The sequence below is a fragment of the Saccostrea cucullata genome, unplaced genomic scaffold, assembly GCF_032062105.1.
Source record: "Saccostrea cucullata isolate Sc308-1 unplaced genomic scaffold, CSIRO_AGI_Scuc_v1 ctg1541, whole genome shotgun sequence".
NCBI classification, from domain to species: domain Eukaryota; kingdom Metazoa; phylum Mollusca; class Bivalvia; order Ostreida; family Ostreidae; genus Saccostrea; species Saccostrea cuccullata.
In genome coordinates, this window is record NW_026939187.1 from 63884 (window position 1) to 81438 (window position 17555).

Sequence of the window (17555 nt, forward strand, 5' to 3'; positions counted from 1 at the left end):
ATAATGCAGTCGAAGCTGTAAATACAAGAACAACACAAGTTACAGCTCAGTATATATACATCCCTTATATGGTCCTTTAGTTGTGATGAAACATATGGAGATGGACTAAATAAGTTGTAAATATTGTAAATATGTGTGATATGAAAGTGAAACAGTGCAATCTAATATATAATGTGAAAATCAGTGCTGCTAAACAATAGAACTTTAAGATAATTTATAGTTTTTAATGTGTTTTGTGCTTGTAAAATAATTTATTTAAAAGAAAAAGTATACAAAATATTTATTCATACTAGTGCTCAAATAAAAAAAAATGGATTAAAAATCCATTTTATTTTATGTGAATTCTAGTAGATTATTCATACAGGTAAGTCTACCTGTACCCCTTAGAGGCCCCTTAATTGAGTGTGATAATTACTTGTTGTTTTTTCCGAGTAGCCATTCGGGGGTGGCCTCTATCCCCCCCCCCCCATTAGCATTGAAAAAAGTTGGCCTTTAGATTATAATGAACGTCATTTTCTAGTTAGTGTATCAACATATGTAACAGATGTCTTAAAATATGCGGTATTTTTCATTGAAACTCACTGTTTTATAATTGGCCAACATTTAATTGGATAGGCTTTTTAAAATGGAGGTTATAACCTTTAATTCTGAATAACTTCTCCCTCTCAATCCCATATACCAACACTAAACTTATATGTATAGATCAGCCCGGTACTCCGGGCTGCAATAAAATAGCAACTATGAGTCATGCGTTCAAAAAGTTAATATATACAGAAAAAACAATAAGTTTTTGATTTGGCATTGTCGACTTTCGACTTTGATGAAAGTGCATGTAAAAAAAAGACTTCTTTGATTAAGCAAGATACTTTAATGATACAAATAAATTTTACAATTATTGCATTTCAATTTGTATTTTATTTGCACAAATTAATTAACAATTGCTGTATTTTTATTTATCAATGACAATATTAAAATGCATCTTTCGTCCATTTACATTAAATGCTTTCGGCCATCTGTTTTCACTGTTAAAGGAAGATAAAAGGAATAATTAACCATTGTTTGAATAATAATTTAAAATACTTTTTTCAAATTAAATTGCAATGCAGATATTTATGCATATGAGCTTTTTATGAGATTAAAAAAAATGCCAATATACGTTTGTATGAAATTTAATTATTAATGCACACTTAAAATTTAAGATTCAAGATTTTATCATCCAAAGGAATTTTTTATCGTTACGTGGATCTAGAGAACGTTTTAGATAGATATCTTCATCATGTGGTATTCCAATCAAATTTATATTTCCAACAAACACATGTTACACTTAATTAAGTTTTGTAAACTTAAGACATATGACAAGAAAACATTTGAAATCAAAACAGAAATATGGATATAGATTGCAATTGAAATATAGAGAAAAAAATAAAGAGAAAACGAACAGTAATGGGGCTGAAAAAACAAACCAAATCGGTAAAGATTGTGAAGGCGAACCCTAAAATCAGGTGGAAACGTTGTCATGAAGGAGCTCGAAAAAACATCGGTATCCCCTGTCGACCATACACAAAGCGCTCATCATAATCTGGCTACTGAAAAAATCTATATACAGTTTAGTTTGTAAAAATGGTCAGTTTTTTCTTGATCTCTTGTATAAAGTTCACGTGCTCAAAGTTAACTCTCGCCATCGAATGCTTTTCGGTCATTTGACAATTTGAGAAAAATGCCTGCACATTTATATAAAAGAGGGAAGTAAATTAAAGAAAAGTTTTCTTAATTTGGGGACAGAACATATACGATGAGAAATAAAGAAGAAAAGAGTTTTTTTCTTGGTATCTTGGATAAAGAAAATTTAAGTTCACGTGCCCACTACATTAACTGCAAATGCTCGTCATCGGATGTTTTCCGGTAATTTGACACTTTAAGAAAAAGCCTGTACATTTTATATACGATAAATCGAAATTAATTAATAAACAATATGAAGATGTACATTTTTAAAAAGATGTACATCTTTTTTTTTTTTCAAATGAATGCTGAAAATCGTTTATCGAAACTTAAACAGTCTGAGTTCAACATTTATTACAGTTTGCATATAAAATGAAGATTTAACAAAAAAAAAAAAACTAATTAAAATTTCTAGCATTTAATTTTGTTTCTTGATAGATTCTTAATAACACAAAATAATTTACCATTGCAAAGACGTAACAATTTAATAAAATTTTCTATTCAATTTCAAATATTGATATGTAATTTTAGAAACAAAAAAAACTTATTTTTTCTTAGTTTAAATTCTATTCATAGCAAAATTAATTAATAAACACACTTTTTTTTTGTTACAGGGAAAATTCGCAAATTACAATTCGGGGAGATAACTCCCGTTTGTTTACGATATTAATTGTCAGTAATTGATCGATGATTTAACCGCGGCGGGGACAGGTAAGTGATGAATTTCCCGCGGAGGGAACGCGGTTTACCTGTCTACCTGGCCAAATACCGCGTTGTGATTATACCGCGGTGGGGACGCGGGAAATACGGGATCCGCGTTGCATGTACCAAAGGGACTTGCTCCCGGCGTGTAATAATTACTTATTAAAAAAAATCATATACCGTAATAATAAAACTACGTGTAGTTTTATTATTACGGTATATGATTTTTTTAATAAATAATTATTACACGCCGGGAGCAAGTCCCTGTGCCTGTACTGCAGTTGTGATTAAACCGCGGCGGGGACGCGGGAAATACGGGATCTGCGTTGCCTGTACTGCAGTACATAAGAAAACTACATCTAAATGTACAGTGTAGTTGCATTATATATGTGCATTTTCATTTTCCAAGATACATGCATTACTTTTCTGAAAAATCATAAATACTTCTTTCATTTTTGAGCAACTTTAATCATAATGAAATTTCTTAGATTCTGTGCTTGACTGTCCTCAGAAGAAAAAAAGGATGACAGATTCATCTAGTACATCAGGTACATGTATGATCACATTTTATTGATGAAGATTTCAATTTTTCTACATGTAGAGTCTTGATCAGCTAACAGTTTTTAGCTAATTTTTAGCTCTTCTGAGCCAAAGGCTCAAAGAGCTAATGCTATGGCCATTTGTGCGGTGTGCAGTGTGCGTAAACTTTTTAGAATATGGTCCATAACTCAAGAACCCTTTGGCCAATCAGTACCAAATTTGTCACAGGGTATCCTTGGCCCAAGGGCTACCATTTATACTAAAATAAGGGTTGGGACCCTTAAACAAGGGGAGATAATCAGGAAAACAAAACCAAAAGTACTGGTTGCTAAAAAATCTTCTTCTCCATAACCACCAGGCAGATTTTCACCAAACTTACATACAAGGATCAGGATATGTCGAAGATTAAAATTTGCACGGGGAATTACCCTGGGGAAAAGGGCGTGGTCTCAAGGTCACTTCAAAGTTGACCTAAATTTACAATTAATAAAAACGTGTATATTAGGTCACTGTGACCTCCTTCTTGAACTTTATGACTTATCTTTTTAAAAACATTAAATCCCATTATTTCAGACACTGGGAGGTTTAGAATCATGAAATCTTGTATTTTGATTCATCTTGGGACCTTAAAACATATTTATGAAAAAGTAGGTCACTGACCTACTTTTTGAATTTTGCTGACATTTGTTTTCTAATTGTTTAAAACGTATATTTTGATTACCATCAGGCCTACGATCATCAAACTTGGTCAGTAGATGCATCTTGGGTCTTTGAAAAATGTCGACCAAAATGTAGGTCACGATAACCTACCTTTGACATTTTATGGCTATATTTAAGTATCTTAGGTATTTATTGGCTTAGAATCATCAAACTTTGTGAGTCGATGCATATTTTGTTTTCGGAGAGTGATTACCAAAACAGTAGGTCACGGTGACCTACTTTTGACATTTTATGGCTATATTTAATATCCCAGGCAATTATTGGCTAAGAATCATCAAACTTTGTCAGTTGAGGCATCTTGCGTTGTCGGAGAATGTCGACCAAAAAGTAGGTCACTGTGACGTACTTTTGAATATCTCAGGTACTTATTGGCTTAGATTTATCAAATTTTGTCAGTTTAGGCATCTTGGATTAATTTTTTTAGCCTTACCTACCTACCAACCCAATTTTTTTTTTCTGAATAGGGATAGGCAAGCAAGCATTTTTTTAAAAGATGGCCTTTGTATTAAATTTTTCATTCAAAAAGAGAAATATTTACAAGAGGAATGCATTATTTTTGCTAAAAAAAATTCAGTAACATTCATTATCTTTTCCTTTTTGAGGAACTTCAATTTAAATCACTTGTTTTTATTCACCAGTTCAGTGCCCCCAAAAAATGAAGAAGAAGAAGAGGATGATGGAGGGAGCTGTTACATCAGGTGGATATTTTACAGAAGTAGCTTTCAATTTATCTTTATATTTAGAATCTGTTTATCAGCAACAGGGCCAACATAACTAGGAAAAGAGTGATGGCCCTTACTTGGGTTAACAATATTTTTAATCATATGAATTTTAAGTAATATTTCGAATGACTTTTAAGTTAATCATAGATATGAGCAGTAAAGGGACATAAGTATTAAACAAATAAACCCTGTTGCTTTAGGTATTTTACTGGATCCTTAAATTAGTGTACAAACAGTGTCTATTTTAACTGCTTTTCAGATGATTTTTTATGTGTTTTAGATGTCAACATGCCAAGTCAACTATTAGAAGTTCAGATGGAGAAATTAAAGGTCAAAAAGGAGTTATTGGAGGTGGAAAAGAAAAAGCTGTTGTTGCTAGAGAACATCTTTAAAGATTTGAAGCAAAAGAACTTTTGCTGCTCATATGCTACATGTATTGATACAGGACTTGAGCAATCTATTGTATGCTCTGTCTCTCCAACCATAAAAGGACTATCTGTACTATCTGAAATTTAAATTAAGTAATTATTTTACATCAGAAGGAGAGGAGTTATACTGTTTTACCCTTGTGTTTTTGTGTGTCAGTCGGTACCAAATTTTCATCATAGTTTTCACAGCGACTACTTATTGCAGATGATTGAAATTTTAACACTCTTTCTTTCGGCGAGACATAGTGAAAAATTAATGGCATCATTCAAAAAAATCTTCTCAAGAACCACTGGGCCATGGAAAGATGAAACTCATGTTGAAGCATCCACAGGTAGTGTAGATTCAAGTTTGTTCAAATCATGACCCAAAGGGGTAGAGTGGGGCTACAATGAGTAATCAATGTGTTGCATAAGAATACATAGGTAAAATCTTCTTCTCATGAATAGCAAAATAGTGATTGGTTAGATTTATACTTTTCAATAATTGATTAAATTTCTATTTTTTTCCCTAGCTTATGTGCTCAGATGAGAAATGTGACCCCTGAATCTCTTGTTTAGCTCATGAAACTGAAGGTTCAAGTGAGCTTTTCTGTCCACCTATTACATGTACCTGTAGTCTGCCCCTCAATTTTTACATGTACAATATCATCCTGACAATTTCAAGGGTTTGTGATTCTCAAACTCCACACAAATGTTTGTGTGTAGTTCGAGAAATCACAAACCTGTGACATTTTGAGGATGGTACAATATTGACCTCTTTTATATGGTAAGTGTTTTTGTGGACCATAGGCCTCTTGTTTTATAATTGCACCAACTACCAATACTTTGGGGGAGGGAGGAGGGAATAATAAGAGACACTATTTTTGTCTTCCTGTCAATTAACATTTATTGTCCTAATAAGCATGTATATAAGCAAGAATATGTTTCACCTAGTTAAAAAATAAATATTCCAGAAAAATTAATTTCCATAAATTCATTATATTAGAGCTCATTATCACATTGATGATTTACCATGAATTGTTATTAATTTTCTCAGTGATCCAAAAAATTGTTATATCCTAAAATTTACTTTGTCTATGATCTTGCTAAATGAGTTTTACTGTAAAATGCACATTTATGATGCTGGTAAATACTTTCATTATGTATTCTCATCATTGAGTACCAATGGTGTCTAATATAAACTGTTAAGCTTCCATAGCATCAAATTGCTGAGAAATTCTTTTTGTAATACATGTGCATTTATGCTGTAGATCTTGGGACACACATGTAAGTCATATTGACAGCTTCAAAAAAGTTGTATCACTCGCTGTCTAATCTGATTTCCTGCAGCATTTACTTGAAGATTGTTGATGACCTCTTCATCTTGGGTGTCAGCATCACAGTCCACATCAGGGATAGGTATTTTATCCTGAATGCATTTGTTATGCAGCTTGAAACATGCCACAATGGTGTGAATACATTTCTGTATGCTGAAGAGTAGTACACCACCAGTTGGATGTAAACACCTATGTAAAAATTATATATGCTAGTACGTACTTGAAAGGCAAAAAAAAATTAAATTCTTGGTTCTCAGGCCCTCCCTCATCTCTTCCAAGGGTGCCCCATTGACCCTTTTCATTGCTTAACCAAACAAATCACCCCCCTCATCATTTTTTGAGGTTTTGTACAAAGGTAACTCATCATGTTTTTGGGGCAATAAAAGGTAAAAAAAAAAAGCTCCCTCATCATATTTTTTGAAAAAAAGCCTTACAACCAATGAAATAATTTTTGCCTAAAATGTGGCCTATAGAGGAATGAAAATATTTCATAATATTTTACACATATGGTGTCATTAGAATTCTTCTCACCGAAATCGAGGCTTGAGCACACCAAATACTCTCTCCACCACAACACGGGTTCTGCAGTGTGAAGAGTTGTAGTTCTCTTCCTGTTGGTTTTTAGGGTTATTTACTGGAGTCATAAGGTATGACTTCAAAGGATATCCTAGAACGCAATGACACTTCTTAATGAATGAGGTAAAGAGATGGATAATTCTCTGATGAAAACATGCGATTTCAAGTATTATGTTTTTATACCAGAATCTCCTAAAAGCCAGCCACTGCAACCTTGACTCAAGATGTTATTTAAGTTTGAGTTCTTGAAGACAAAACTGTCATGAACGGCCCCAGGCCACTTGCATACCAAATCGGTAAATCTGCAAAATTATAAATTAAAATAGCCATTACATTAAATCAAACTATTAAAAATCAATACCCGGTATCTGATAATTGATGTACATGTATTGAAAAAACTCTCTCTTGCTCAAGGGTTATTTTATGTTTTTATAGACTATCCATACCTAAGAGAGGCATCAGCAACAGCCTGAACGTTTAAGGCATGAAACCCCTTCCGACAGACGTAGCTGGGCTCATTCTCTGATGGGGCCTGTATTTTGATGAGAGTGCCATCAATTGCCCCCAGAACATTGGGAAAACCTGCCTTGCCAAAGAAATCTGTTTTCGATCTTCTTATTTCTTCCCCACCAGATGGAAATTTGATGTTCTGTAGGTGATGGCAAAGGGATGTAAGAACTCTGTCCATCGCAACACATACACTGGACTTTGAAATTCCATGCAAGTTTGCGCACTCTGAGTAAAAAATGCCTTTTGTAAGGCATCTTATAGTGGCCAAAACCTGTTAATTGAATTTCATATTTGTAACCAGATCATGTTATGTGCATAGATATTAAGTGTAGATCTTGTCAGACTTGTATAAAGGCATTTTTGATGTAATCATGTTTTCTTTAAAAAAATTCTCTTTCTTAATTTATCAGCAATTTTACAATATTTAACTCGGTTTGATTTTAAAAATCAACGGGGCCTGAGGATTGGGGCAGAAAAACACTAAAATTAATGCAATTGTTAAAAAATCTTCTTCTTACTCCCTGGATATCAAGTAGACAAACTGCTAGTATGAATGTGATAAGCAATGAGTTTTCTACCAAAGAATTTTATGGCCCCAGAGTCACATGTGCTTGAGGACAGGACCCCCCCCCCCCACCAATATAGACCCCCGGGCCTGTTACACTTTTATGACATAAATTATATATGGATGATACATTTGTGATATAATCTATCCAGTAATCCTATCAATTCAGAAAATTTGCTTAAACTAACATTTTATAAAAATTTCTACCCCTCTCTCTATATATGAATTTATGCTTTAAAATCTGTTTCTTGGTATTATTTAAAACATTTATGAGGATCTATCTGAAATATGTCGCTCCAGGGACAGAGTTTCATATGTGGTAGGAGCACTCCTGATTATTGCTGAATATTACTGATTAGTTGAAATGCATTGTTTTGTTCCCCTATTATGTTTAAGGGTATTAAGTAACCTAACTAAGCATGCTTAGTGTATAATTATGATGAGCAATTGTGCATCTTTCCAAATTTTGGAATTTCCCAACCACTGGTTTAAAACATGAACCAACTTCAATCGTTAGAAAATTGTTGCTTGATGCACAGGTTACCTATAAGGTCCCTGGGCCTCATATTAAACTGTGTGTATTTAAAAGGCATATATACTAAGACAGGTGAGCTAATTTGAAAACGGGCCTCTTGTTTTATACAGGAAAATAATTATATACCAACAATTGTTTAGATTTCAGGCGAAGTTGAAGACATTCATATACATTTTAATAAGTCTCTAAATATCTCTAAAAAAATCTTCTCAGGTTGGTTCTTTTTAACAATTATGACACTGATAGTAAATGCTTCATATGGTGCGTCGGAAGCAAATTGAAAGTGTGTGTGTGTGGGGGGGGGGGGGGGTTAAACCCACAAAAAAAAAGGTAGACCCCAAATTTCAATGCCTATATTATGTATATTATTTGTTTTAAAAAAAAAGTAGGGGGGGAACACCGCTCCCCCTCCCAGTTCCAACGCCTATGGTGTATACCTAAATTTATTAACACAAAGAAAAGTTGTAATTATAAGTATTAGGAAAAGTCTGTTGGCCTATCTTCGGAGTGTAATTCCCAAATTTATTTGACACGCACCTGCCACTTATAAATTGTTTGATCCGTGCCTGTGTGGCATTCACACAAAATGATGACGAAATAATCAGGAAGTGACGTACATTTTATGTAGTGTAATGAATGAATGGACATGATATTAAAGGTACGTACTTGTATTTCTGCGGGAACAGCATGGCTTCTTCTTGTCGGACTTTGAACATCATCCCGCACTAAATCAATAACATCGAAAAGGTATTGCCTAGGCAACCGATACCTTTCAATCAATTCGGCGTCTGACAGATAGTCCATTGGGTTGTTTCTGTCTCGAAAAACCCTCAAACCCCTCTTTTTGTGCATCTTGTTAAAAGCATCAAGAATAAGGAAAGCAGCCATGATGAATAATTTTAATAACCATAGTAACAACGACTTATAAAACACCTTTGAGACAAAACTTACGACTTCCGACAGCCCCCAGGTGGTCGTAGACTTACGACCGATTTTCGTCGTAACTCGCAAGTCTCAAATCTTTGTAAAACGGTCGCATGTCGTAAGTTCGGTCGTACGACCAAGTCTACGACTTACGACCTTTTGTAAAACGGGCCCCTGGTCTTCCAACAATCTATTAGAATCCCCATGGGTACCAATCCTCCGGTATAAGCAGACCTATTTTTGTGTTCATATGAAGCAGAATTTGTGCAAAATCGTATGCGTGAAAAGAAGAAAAAAAACTTACTGTGGCATTCAACACGACATTTACGCGTTTTACCCAGGTGTGCTTGAAATAAACGATTACTCACACAACAGTCTGACAAATCTTTTTTTAATTGATATTATTTAATTTAATCGAAAAAGTAGTGTTCGGTAATCTAACCACTTAAACATCACTGCGTAATAGGAACAATACAACACATTTTTAATACATGTACATGTATATCATAAGGTTTTATGCTCATGGACTTTTTCCAAATTAATTTCTATTTCATTATTTGCCCATTGTTTCCCAAAAAACTGTTTGTTCTCTCAATATTTCTTTGAGTACATCCATTAAATTTATGATATTGTAACCTTTCTATCATTACATCAAAATTATAAAGGAATGGGAAGTGTTCTCAAATGCATCAAGTCATATGAACTATGTTAAAGTCACTGTTTTTTTTTTTTCAATAGGAGATTGAATTGATTTTATTTTAGAAACATCCACTAGATACCACCATTTTAAGACATAATTCAAATCGATTTGCTAGTAAATACCTGATTATTCGACCATATGAAAGCCACTTGGACAACTACGAATAATAGGGAAAATAATTAAGAAAAAAACATATGTATACATATGATTGATGTAATTATATATACTAGAATTCAATCTTTACAATCTTATTTGGCAGCTATAATTACTGTCTTGAGCATGAATATATTTTTGATTCGTTTATTAACATTCATTAACCCCAATAATGTTATAATTATTTACATTTGTGAATTAATGTAGAGCATTGTACTACAAATAATCATGATTTTTGTAGCTAATGCCATATATATAGTATAGAAAATATTACGAATTCATGACATTCCTACATGTAATACACTTTTCTTTATCTCCGTATTTCATTCATAGGTTGTATATTTTTTATGAGGGTTGTCCAAAACGTCCGTGGACAAAATTTTAATGTTCTATTTTCTTATTAAAGCACGCAATGGGAAACGTGATTTAGTAAACCTACAAAAATTTAAACGATGCATATTATTTTATGAACATTAAAGGTGCAAAATATTTTGTATTTGCAAAATGCACGAGCCTGTCTGACGTATAGCTAACTTCGAATACTAGTACATGATCATCACTACATGTACATGGATTTTTAATTTTTATAAAATGTTCATTTTCCCACACTTATTTTTTAAATCATACTACAGTGACACTGTCCAGCCTTGTGCATTGATATTTATATTAAGTTCATCATTATCTCATGTCATAATCTATTTAATTTTGAAATGTAAAAATATTAATACGCAGGCTAATTTAATCAATATAAACACATCGTATACAGAGGCTGCACAGGCCAGTCCGACGATTCTAGATTTATAAGGTCATGATCCACAGGGATATTTTATTTCAATCAAATAAAAGTGATTTTCCATTTTTTGTAGTGTATCCAAAATTTTACACACAGAAAACAAAGCAATAACAAATCAATGGACTAAATATATTCATAGAGTTTCAAGTTGTTTTATGAATCAAGAAAACCAGCTCTCCCTTTTAAATCATCATTTCGTATGTTACATGGTCGATACACTGACCTTATTAGCAAATACAAGTTATTGTTGAGTCAAAAGCTGACTGACATTTTTCATTCTAATTGTTAATCCATTATTTACACACTGAATTGACCACGGATTTTCCCGTTATTTCCCAATCATGACAAGGAGCACATATGGGGATGTGACCGGTCGGCAAGGGATGCTCACTTCTTCATGGCATTTTATCCCACCTCAGATGTTTTGGAGGTCCGTGTTTGCTCTGTTCATATTTTTAATTTTTTTAATGGAATTATGATGTTGAATACTGTTTGTTAGCTCCATATGTTTCATAGATACATGTACCTTTATATTCAAGATCAAACTTCATGTATGTTATTATTTTTAGACAAGTGTTGTATTTTAATAGTTTGTTACATGACAATCATTTTATTTGTTCAATACTCTCATTCTGAGAGAAAATAGTTTGAAAATCTATAAAATAAAACAAGCATCTAATAGATGAATTTGATTTAATAAAAATAGTTTATAGTTTAGGAATGTCTGTCTTTTCCCGAGATACTTTCAAGGTGTAATATTATTTATAATTACATAAATTTCTGAAATTATGTATATTATAAACATGATAAAGAGAAGTAAAGAAAAATACACAAAGAAATTTAAAAAAAAAAAAAAAACATAAATAGCAAAATTGTGGGCATCGAACTCGCCATGTTTGCATACCATCAAGTATTATAAAACAATTTCAAAAGACTATCATTTTTCTCGACTACACTAAACATGAAATTTTCGAAGAACGGAGTTCTTCTTTCCATTTTTACTAGCACAGATTAGGTTTTTTAAATTTACAATTCGTAATAAGTTATGGCCCTTTCATTATTTCTAACAACTTTTTATACAATCTGATTTGCATAATATATAATACATGGCACGATTATCTTACTTCCAATTTCCAATTAGTCAAGCGAGAATCTACTAAGAATGATGCTATATTTGTTGCAGTTATAATATAATGATGAGAATTAATTAATTATGATGTTCATTTTGATTTCATATCTCATATTTCTTGACACAAAAACTAATTAATGACTTATTTTGTAACATAGAGACACCGCAGAATATCTAAATTGTCCTAAATGATTTTAGTTGTATTATTTCCTTCTTGTTTTTATTGGAAAGACAGCAATATATTGAAACTATTCTCTCTCCATACAATATCTTTCAGACACGCAGATGTATCACGAAAAAACGATTTAAATTGTGCATTAATAATTATGTTTCCAGATTGAAAAAGAGCTACAAATTTTTTTCAAGATCTTTAATTTCATTCTTTTACCTGGTATATTCTATACTGTTATTATCACAATGTTTTTTTTATTATCAAGTGCAACAAAAGACCAGACTGAAACAAATTATTTTGAAAAAATAGATAATTAAGAGACCCTATCCTTTATATTTGTGTTGTTTATGCCTGAAAAGCTTTTTTGGTAAAAACAAAATCTCAATTCAAGTTTACCATGCAATTAAAACTATCTTGAAAATTCTTTATAAAGCAAATTTTGTATAAAATTTTAGTTCAATTGAGTTTAATTTTTGATTTTTCTTAACTAATCATAATTACCACTCAAAAATGAAAATTGTTATTAATTTGTCAAATTGTTTCTACAAGCCTTTAATAGTTACGTTAGTAGAGTCAAATTTATATTTTGCTTTCTTAAAGACATTAATTAATAAGGAATTCTAGAATTGTCTTATTATAATCATTATTTTAATGGGTTGACGTTAAAGCTTCACATATGCATACTAAACTCTCTACCTATCTTTATTACACAATTTTCAGGAAAGTTAAAACTCCTGGTAAGTATATAATATATTGCTATGATGGAATGTTGTTAAAGAAAGTAGTGGATTTGCAGATGCACGAAGAGAAAAAAAAGTAATCTTTCTTTAAATCGATTACCTGAATTTTACTGAAAGATACAAAAGGTTATTTCATCGTAAACTATATAAATGATAAGAACCATGTTTTTTTTTGTATAATGAAAATAACATGGAGCAGTATTCAAGCTTACAAGTTCTACTCAAACAATAATAAATCAGTAGCAGAGCAAACACGGAACTCTTAAATATCAAAATTGGGATCAGGTGCAATGACGGAGTGGGCATGCCTTGCTGACCGGTCACATGTTGTCCTTGTCATGACAAGACCGGTTAAATCCGAAGAAAATTCAGTGTGTAAATAATGGCTGTACAATCTTATTGTCTTATTGGTAGTATATGTTTGCTGACAAGGTCATTGTATCGACCATAGAACACAGTATAATTATGATGAGATTATATGTGTCTGTTAATAATAATAAAACACCATATCCATAGTATACTCGTAAATGATGATCCTGTAAACCTTCATTAAAATAAAATGCATGGTCATAAAAAGTATGATTGATAAACATAAACATTAGGGATAATTTTTTTTATGTATTTGTACTTAAATTTTCTTTTTTAAATATGCAAAAATGTAGGATTTCTTAGTACATATTTTCTCTGTCTTCAATAATTAACTGTAGGTGTCGACGTCCTCATTTTTTATCATTTGACAAACATTTACATGATTCTTTGTAATATTTGTTGACATTCATGTTCCACTAATGTATGTTAAGCTATGATAAATAGTTTTGTTTATATTTCTGATTTTCAAAAAAAGAAAGAAATATTATAGAAAAATATTTCTGGAACCATCCTCAAATTTAAGCATTGACTTTTGTTTCGGTTGATTGATAATAAATTAATAAATGTGCATTTAAAAGATATATAAATACATCAATTGTACATTATTTTGACTCTGCCAATACAGATGGAAATAAATCTAATGTCATTGGTGTTACAAATTTAACTTTATTAGATTCTTAAACGTATTCCTTTACTTTTTCGTTTCAAATTAACCAGACTGCTCTCTTGTGATATTTTGCGTTGGTACGATAAAAAAGAGACTAGGCATAAATTATTTTTGTTAGAAATCAGTACTCTGGTCTTTGATTATTTATTAAGTATGATTTTTGTGGCAAAGACAAACGCTATAGATAATATCCGTAAAAACTAGAATCTTAAGAGCCTTCAAGATATATACATAAGAAGCATGGAATATTAACGATGATAATGGTAAAGGAATTAACATTTATTTATGATCTAATAAATAATTCGATAAACCAGTTGTACAGACAAAATTAATAATAGATCTTTGGAATGAATAACACGAATAACAAACATAGAAAATGTGAGAATACTAAAATTCAAACATTTTTCACGAGACTTTGTCATATCAGTTTTGCATCTTATACAAGTGATATATATGAAAGTATTGGAGTACTTCATAGACCTTAGTGAAGATACTATAGGTCTCCACCTCCCATAGTGGATCGTAACCCACGAAGTGAGGATCAACGGGTCTCTTGAGCATATGTACTAACCACTGCACCATGTGGGCGACGAGAATAAAAAATACTGTAAAGCAATGTCTTCGCCGAAAAGCAGTCTTTACATACGAGGGTTGTCGCAAAAAGTTGTAGACAATGTTTATAATTTTTAAAACATGCAACCAATACTAACCAAATTCAGCATAGACATAATATATTTAATGTTCTTTAAAACTGTGTATTTTTAAATATCTATCTTTCATATTATTAATATTAGGACGATTTAGATGAAGGCCGATAAGGCCTGTCGGCGCACGAACAAAATTCGGAATAATTTACGCATATAACGATTACATTTGATTTTATTTCTTAAGTACTATGTAATACACTGAACTCAATTTTAAATCACTGAAACCAGAATCAAAATCTTAATAATATGTCAAAATTTCATATAAATAGCTTTAGAAACAGATGATTGGTGTCATAATTTTCATAGTATCGCTGGAATTGAGTTTGATGAAAATGACGTCGTCAAACGCGTAACCGGCGCACGGAGATGTAATAAATTGTGTTGGATATGGTTTATATACATCAGAGACGGGAAAAAAGAGTACTGAAGTGACATTACACACCAGATTTTAATAAAGAAGTTGTTTTTAAATGGCACTATGTTCAATGAGAGTTTTTCCTCTATACCGAAAATAGTTACGGCATGTTAGAAGTAGAATACTGTTTGTTAAACGCAGACGATTGGAAAAAAACTGGACCACGAACGACGTCAAACAATATGTATTCTCTGCTGCCTACAATGTAAGGCGATCTTTCGACTAAATTTCGACAGAAATTTGAATCAGCTAAAAAAAACAAATACAAAACAAATGGACGTTGACAGTAGTGATTTAAATAAGTCCCTTAGTCAAGAGTGGTCTACCACTTTAATAAAAAATATTGAATGTTAATAAACGCTAGTGAAGCAGAAAAAAAGATCATGACGTTATAAGAGACGTAACGTTTGCTTTCGTGCGCCGGTGTACACTTACTTTCTTTCTTAATTTTTACATAATTTTCTTATTAGACGTGATATCATCATGAAACTTGAAATGCATGATCATAAAATGTTACTTTTTGCTATGACAAGGGAAAAAAAATTAATTAAGCGAAGAGAAACTAGGCTGTTTTCCCTGTCTACTACTTTTTGGGACAACCCTCGTAATTTCACTCCATCATGTCGTAACTTTGATTTAGAGGAACCTTTTATAATTCCATAATTTTTAAACCTTTTAAAGTAGATCAATTATTCAAATTAAAAGCAATGCTACAAAAATCAAGAAAAACATAGATCAACATTACGTTGTCACATGAAATGTACTTTTGATCTATTTCAATATTTGAGGTTTTAAGGTACTTTAAAAACGAGGCCTGCATAAAATGATTGAGAGATAATTAAGTTGATTTTTTTCTTCACTTCTGTCAATATTTGATTTGTTTATTAATCTAAATATATTTTTATCAGAAGTGCATTCATAAAGATATTTATGAAAACTAAATGGGCTAAATAACAAAACATCATGTCCAAAATCAAATATTTAGGGAAATATTCTCATGATACCTAAACTCATGACGTGAACAAAAAGAATAAATTTATTTATATGTATGGAGGGGAATGTGAGAGTTGTTGGAACTTGATTCTGATTATATTTCTATAAATAACATTTATTTCAAAATGTTAGAAAAAAATATTATATTGTAATTCTTAAGTGTCAAAGAACTCGCCATATGGTACAATCACACACTATAAAACGTTTACTATAAATTACCTGACTTTAGAAAGATAATTAAAAACAAACCTGAATCTCATTTTCTATCTTAAATATGGTGTATATTAAAATAAAGATACAGGTTATTTTGAAGTAAGCTTTAAAAGTCGAGAAAACTTAAAGTCTAATAAAAAATGAAACGCTTCATCATTATTTCATAACTTTTTGTTTTCATGGAAAAATATGGGGATTTAATTAAGGCAGTCAATTACATGTAAATAAACTGAAATAAATTAGAGGGTCTTTAATCTTTTTCATAGAGTCATCATTTTAGTTTGATTGGTCACATCCGCCGTCAGCCGAAGGTTTTGAACAAATAGACGAAATATTCCCAAGTAAAAAAAAAATGTTTAACTAATTATTAACAATAAAACGAACCTGCCAAAATTTCACCAACGATAGGTTATAATTGCTAAGAAGACCATTTTATCGACCATAAAATTAACGATATGTTGATTAAAAATTACATTAAATGTATATCATAAGTATTTTCTCTTCCATAGATACTAGAGCCCGACACATCTGTTTCATATTTGGATATTTTACTAGATAAAGCCGTTAATGGTAATCTAACAACCAAGCTATATGATAAAAGTAGTGACTTAAACTTTTCTATCGTCAACTTCCCTTACTTATTCAGCAATATACCTTCATCACCTGGATACAAAGTTTACATATCTGAGTTGATTCGATACGCAAGAGCATTCTCTACGTATGAACAATTTCTAAAACGAGGTAAATTATTGACAAACTTGATGAAACAAGAATATCAGCAGTCTCGTTTAAAGTCATCATTTCGTAAGTTCTATGGTCGATACAATGACCAGCGGTTTATCATTGAGTCAAATGCTGAATGACGTTTTTCATACCTATTGTTGGTTAATATTTTATGCACTAAATTGACGACGGATTTTTTTTTGTTATTTCTCGAACATGACAAAGGAGCACACGGCGAGTGTGACCGGTCGGCTCACACCTCCATGGCACCTGATCCCAGCTCTGATGTTTTGGAGTTCCATGTTTGCTCTTTTCCTGTTTTGTATTGTTTTATGGACTTTTGATCTTGAATACTGTTCGTTATCCCCATTTGCTTCTTTCCGATTCTATATGTCTCTCTCAATGAAGAAGTGATATCAGTTTAATTAAACAGCTGTATTATCTGACATAAGTCATAGAGGTTGCTGATACTGGAATAAGTGGTGAATATTTAAATGTTTGTATTTTTTTTATTTTTAATTTCC

General features: G+C 31.8%; 2 protein-coding genes across 4 annotated transcripts; one reads left to right on the top strand and one right to left on the bottom strand.

Annotated features, from left to right (window-relative positions):
* The first annotated feature begins 2831 nt into the window (after positions 1–2831).
* On the top strand, positions 2832–7288 carry LOC134252483 (uncharacterized). Of its 3 annotated transcripts, XR_009988977.1 has the most exons (6): positions 2832–2969; positions 4320–4379; positions 4684–5163; positions 6082–6229; positions 6910–7019; positions 7159–7288. XR_009988977.1 is itself a non-coding variant. In XM_062734972.1 (3 exons), exons 1-3 carry the CDS (start codon positions 2945–2947, stop codon positions 4917–4919), a joined length of 321 nt encoding a protein of 106 aa, XP_062590956.1. In that variant the 5' UTR covers positions 2832–2944; the 3' UTR covers positions 4920–5848. The 3 variants fall into 3 exon arrangements, 1 of the variants encoding a protein (XP_062590956.1); XR_009988976.1 differs by lacking the exons at positions 6082–6229; positions 6910–7019 and having other exon boundaries at positions 7159–7282; XM_062734972.1 differs by lacking the exons at positions 6082–6229; positions 6910–7019; positions 7159–7288 and having other exon boundaries at positions 4684–5848.
* LOC134252482 (putative nuclease HARBI1) lies at positions 6117–7935 on the bottom strand. The gene is made up of 4 exons (XM_062734971.1): positions 7170–7935; positions 6907–7025; positions 6679–6814; positions 6117–6336 (listed from the first exon to the last, which is right to left on the bottom strand). Exons 1-4 carry the CDS (start codon positions 7409–7411, stop codon positions 6117–6119), a joined length of 717 nt encoding a protein of 238 aa, XP_062590955.1. The 5' UTR covers positions 7412–7935.
* Between the last annotated feature and the right edge of the window lie 9620 nt (positions 7936–17555).

What these genes read in the sequence shown, in the direction of transcription:
- LOC134252482 (XM_062734971.1), bottom strand. Translation starts at nt 7,411, where the DNA reads ATGGACAGAGTTCTTACATCCCTTTGCCATCACCTACAGAACATCAAA. An exon ending in CTGGCTTTTAGGAGATTCTG is followed by an intron (nt 6,815 to 6,906) that starts GTATAAAAACAT and finishes ATTGCGTTCTAG; the next exon opens with GATATCCTTTGAAGTCATAC. An exon ending in GTGCTCAAGCCTCGATTTCG is followed by an intron (nt 6,337 to 6,678) that starts GTGAGAAGAATT and finishes ATTTTTACATAG; the next exon opens with GTGTTTACATCCAACTGGTG.
- LOC134252483 (XM_062734972.1), top strand. Translation starts at nt 2,945, where the DNA reads ATGACAGATTCATCTAGTACATCAG. An exon ending in AGATTCATCTAGTACATCAG is followed by an intron (nt 2,970 to 4,319) that starts GTACATGTATGA and finishes TTTATTCACCAG; the next exon opens with TTCAGTGCCCCCAAAAAATG. An exon ending in GGAGGGAGCTGTTACATCAG is followed by an intron (nt 4,380 to 4,683) that starts GTGGATATTTTA and finishes TATGTGTTTTAG; the next exon opens with ATGTCAACATGCCAAGTCAA.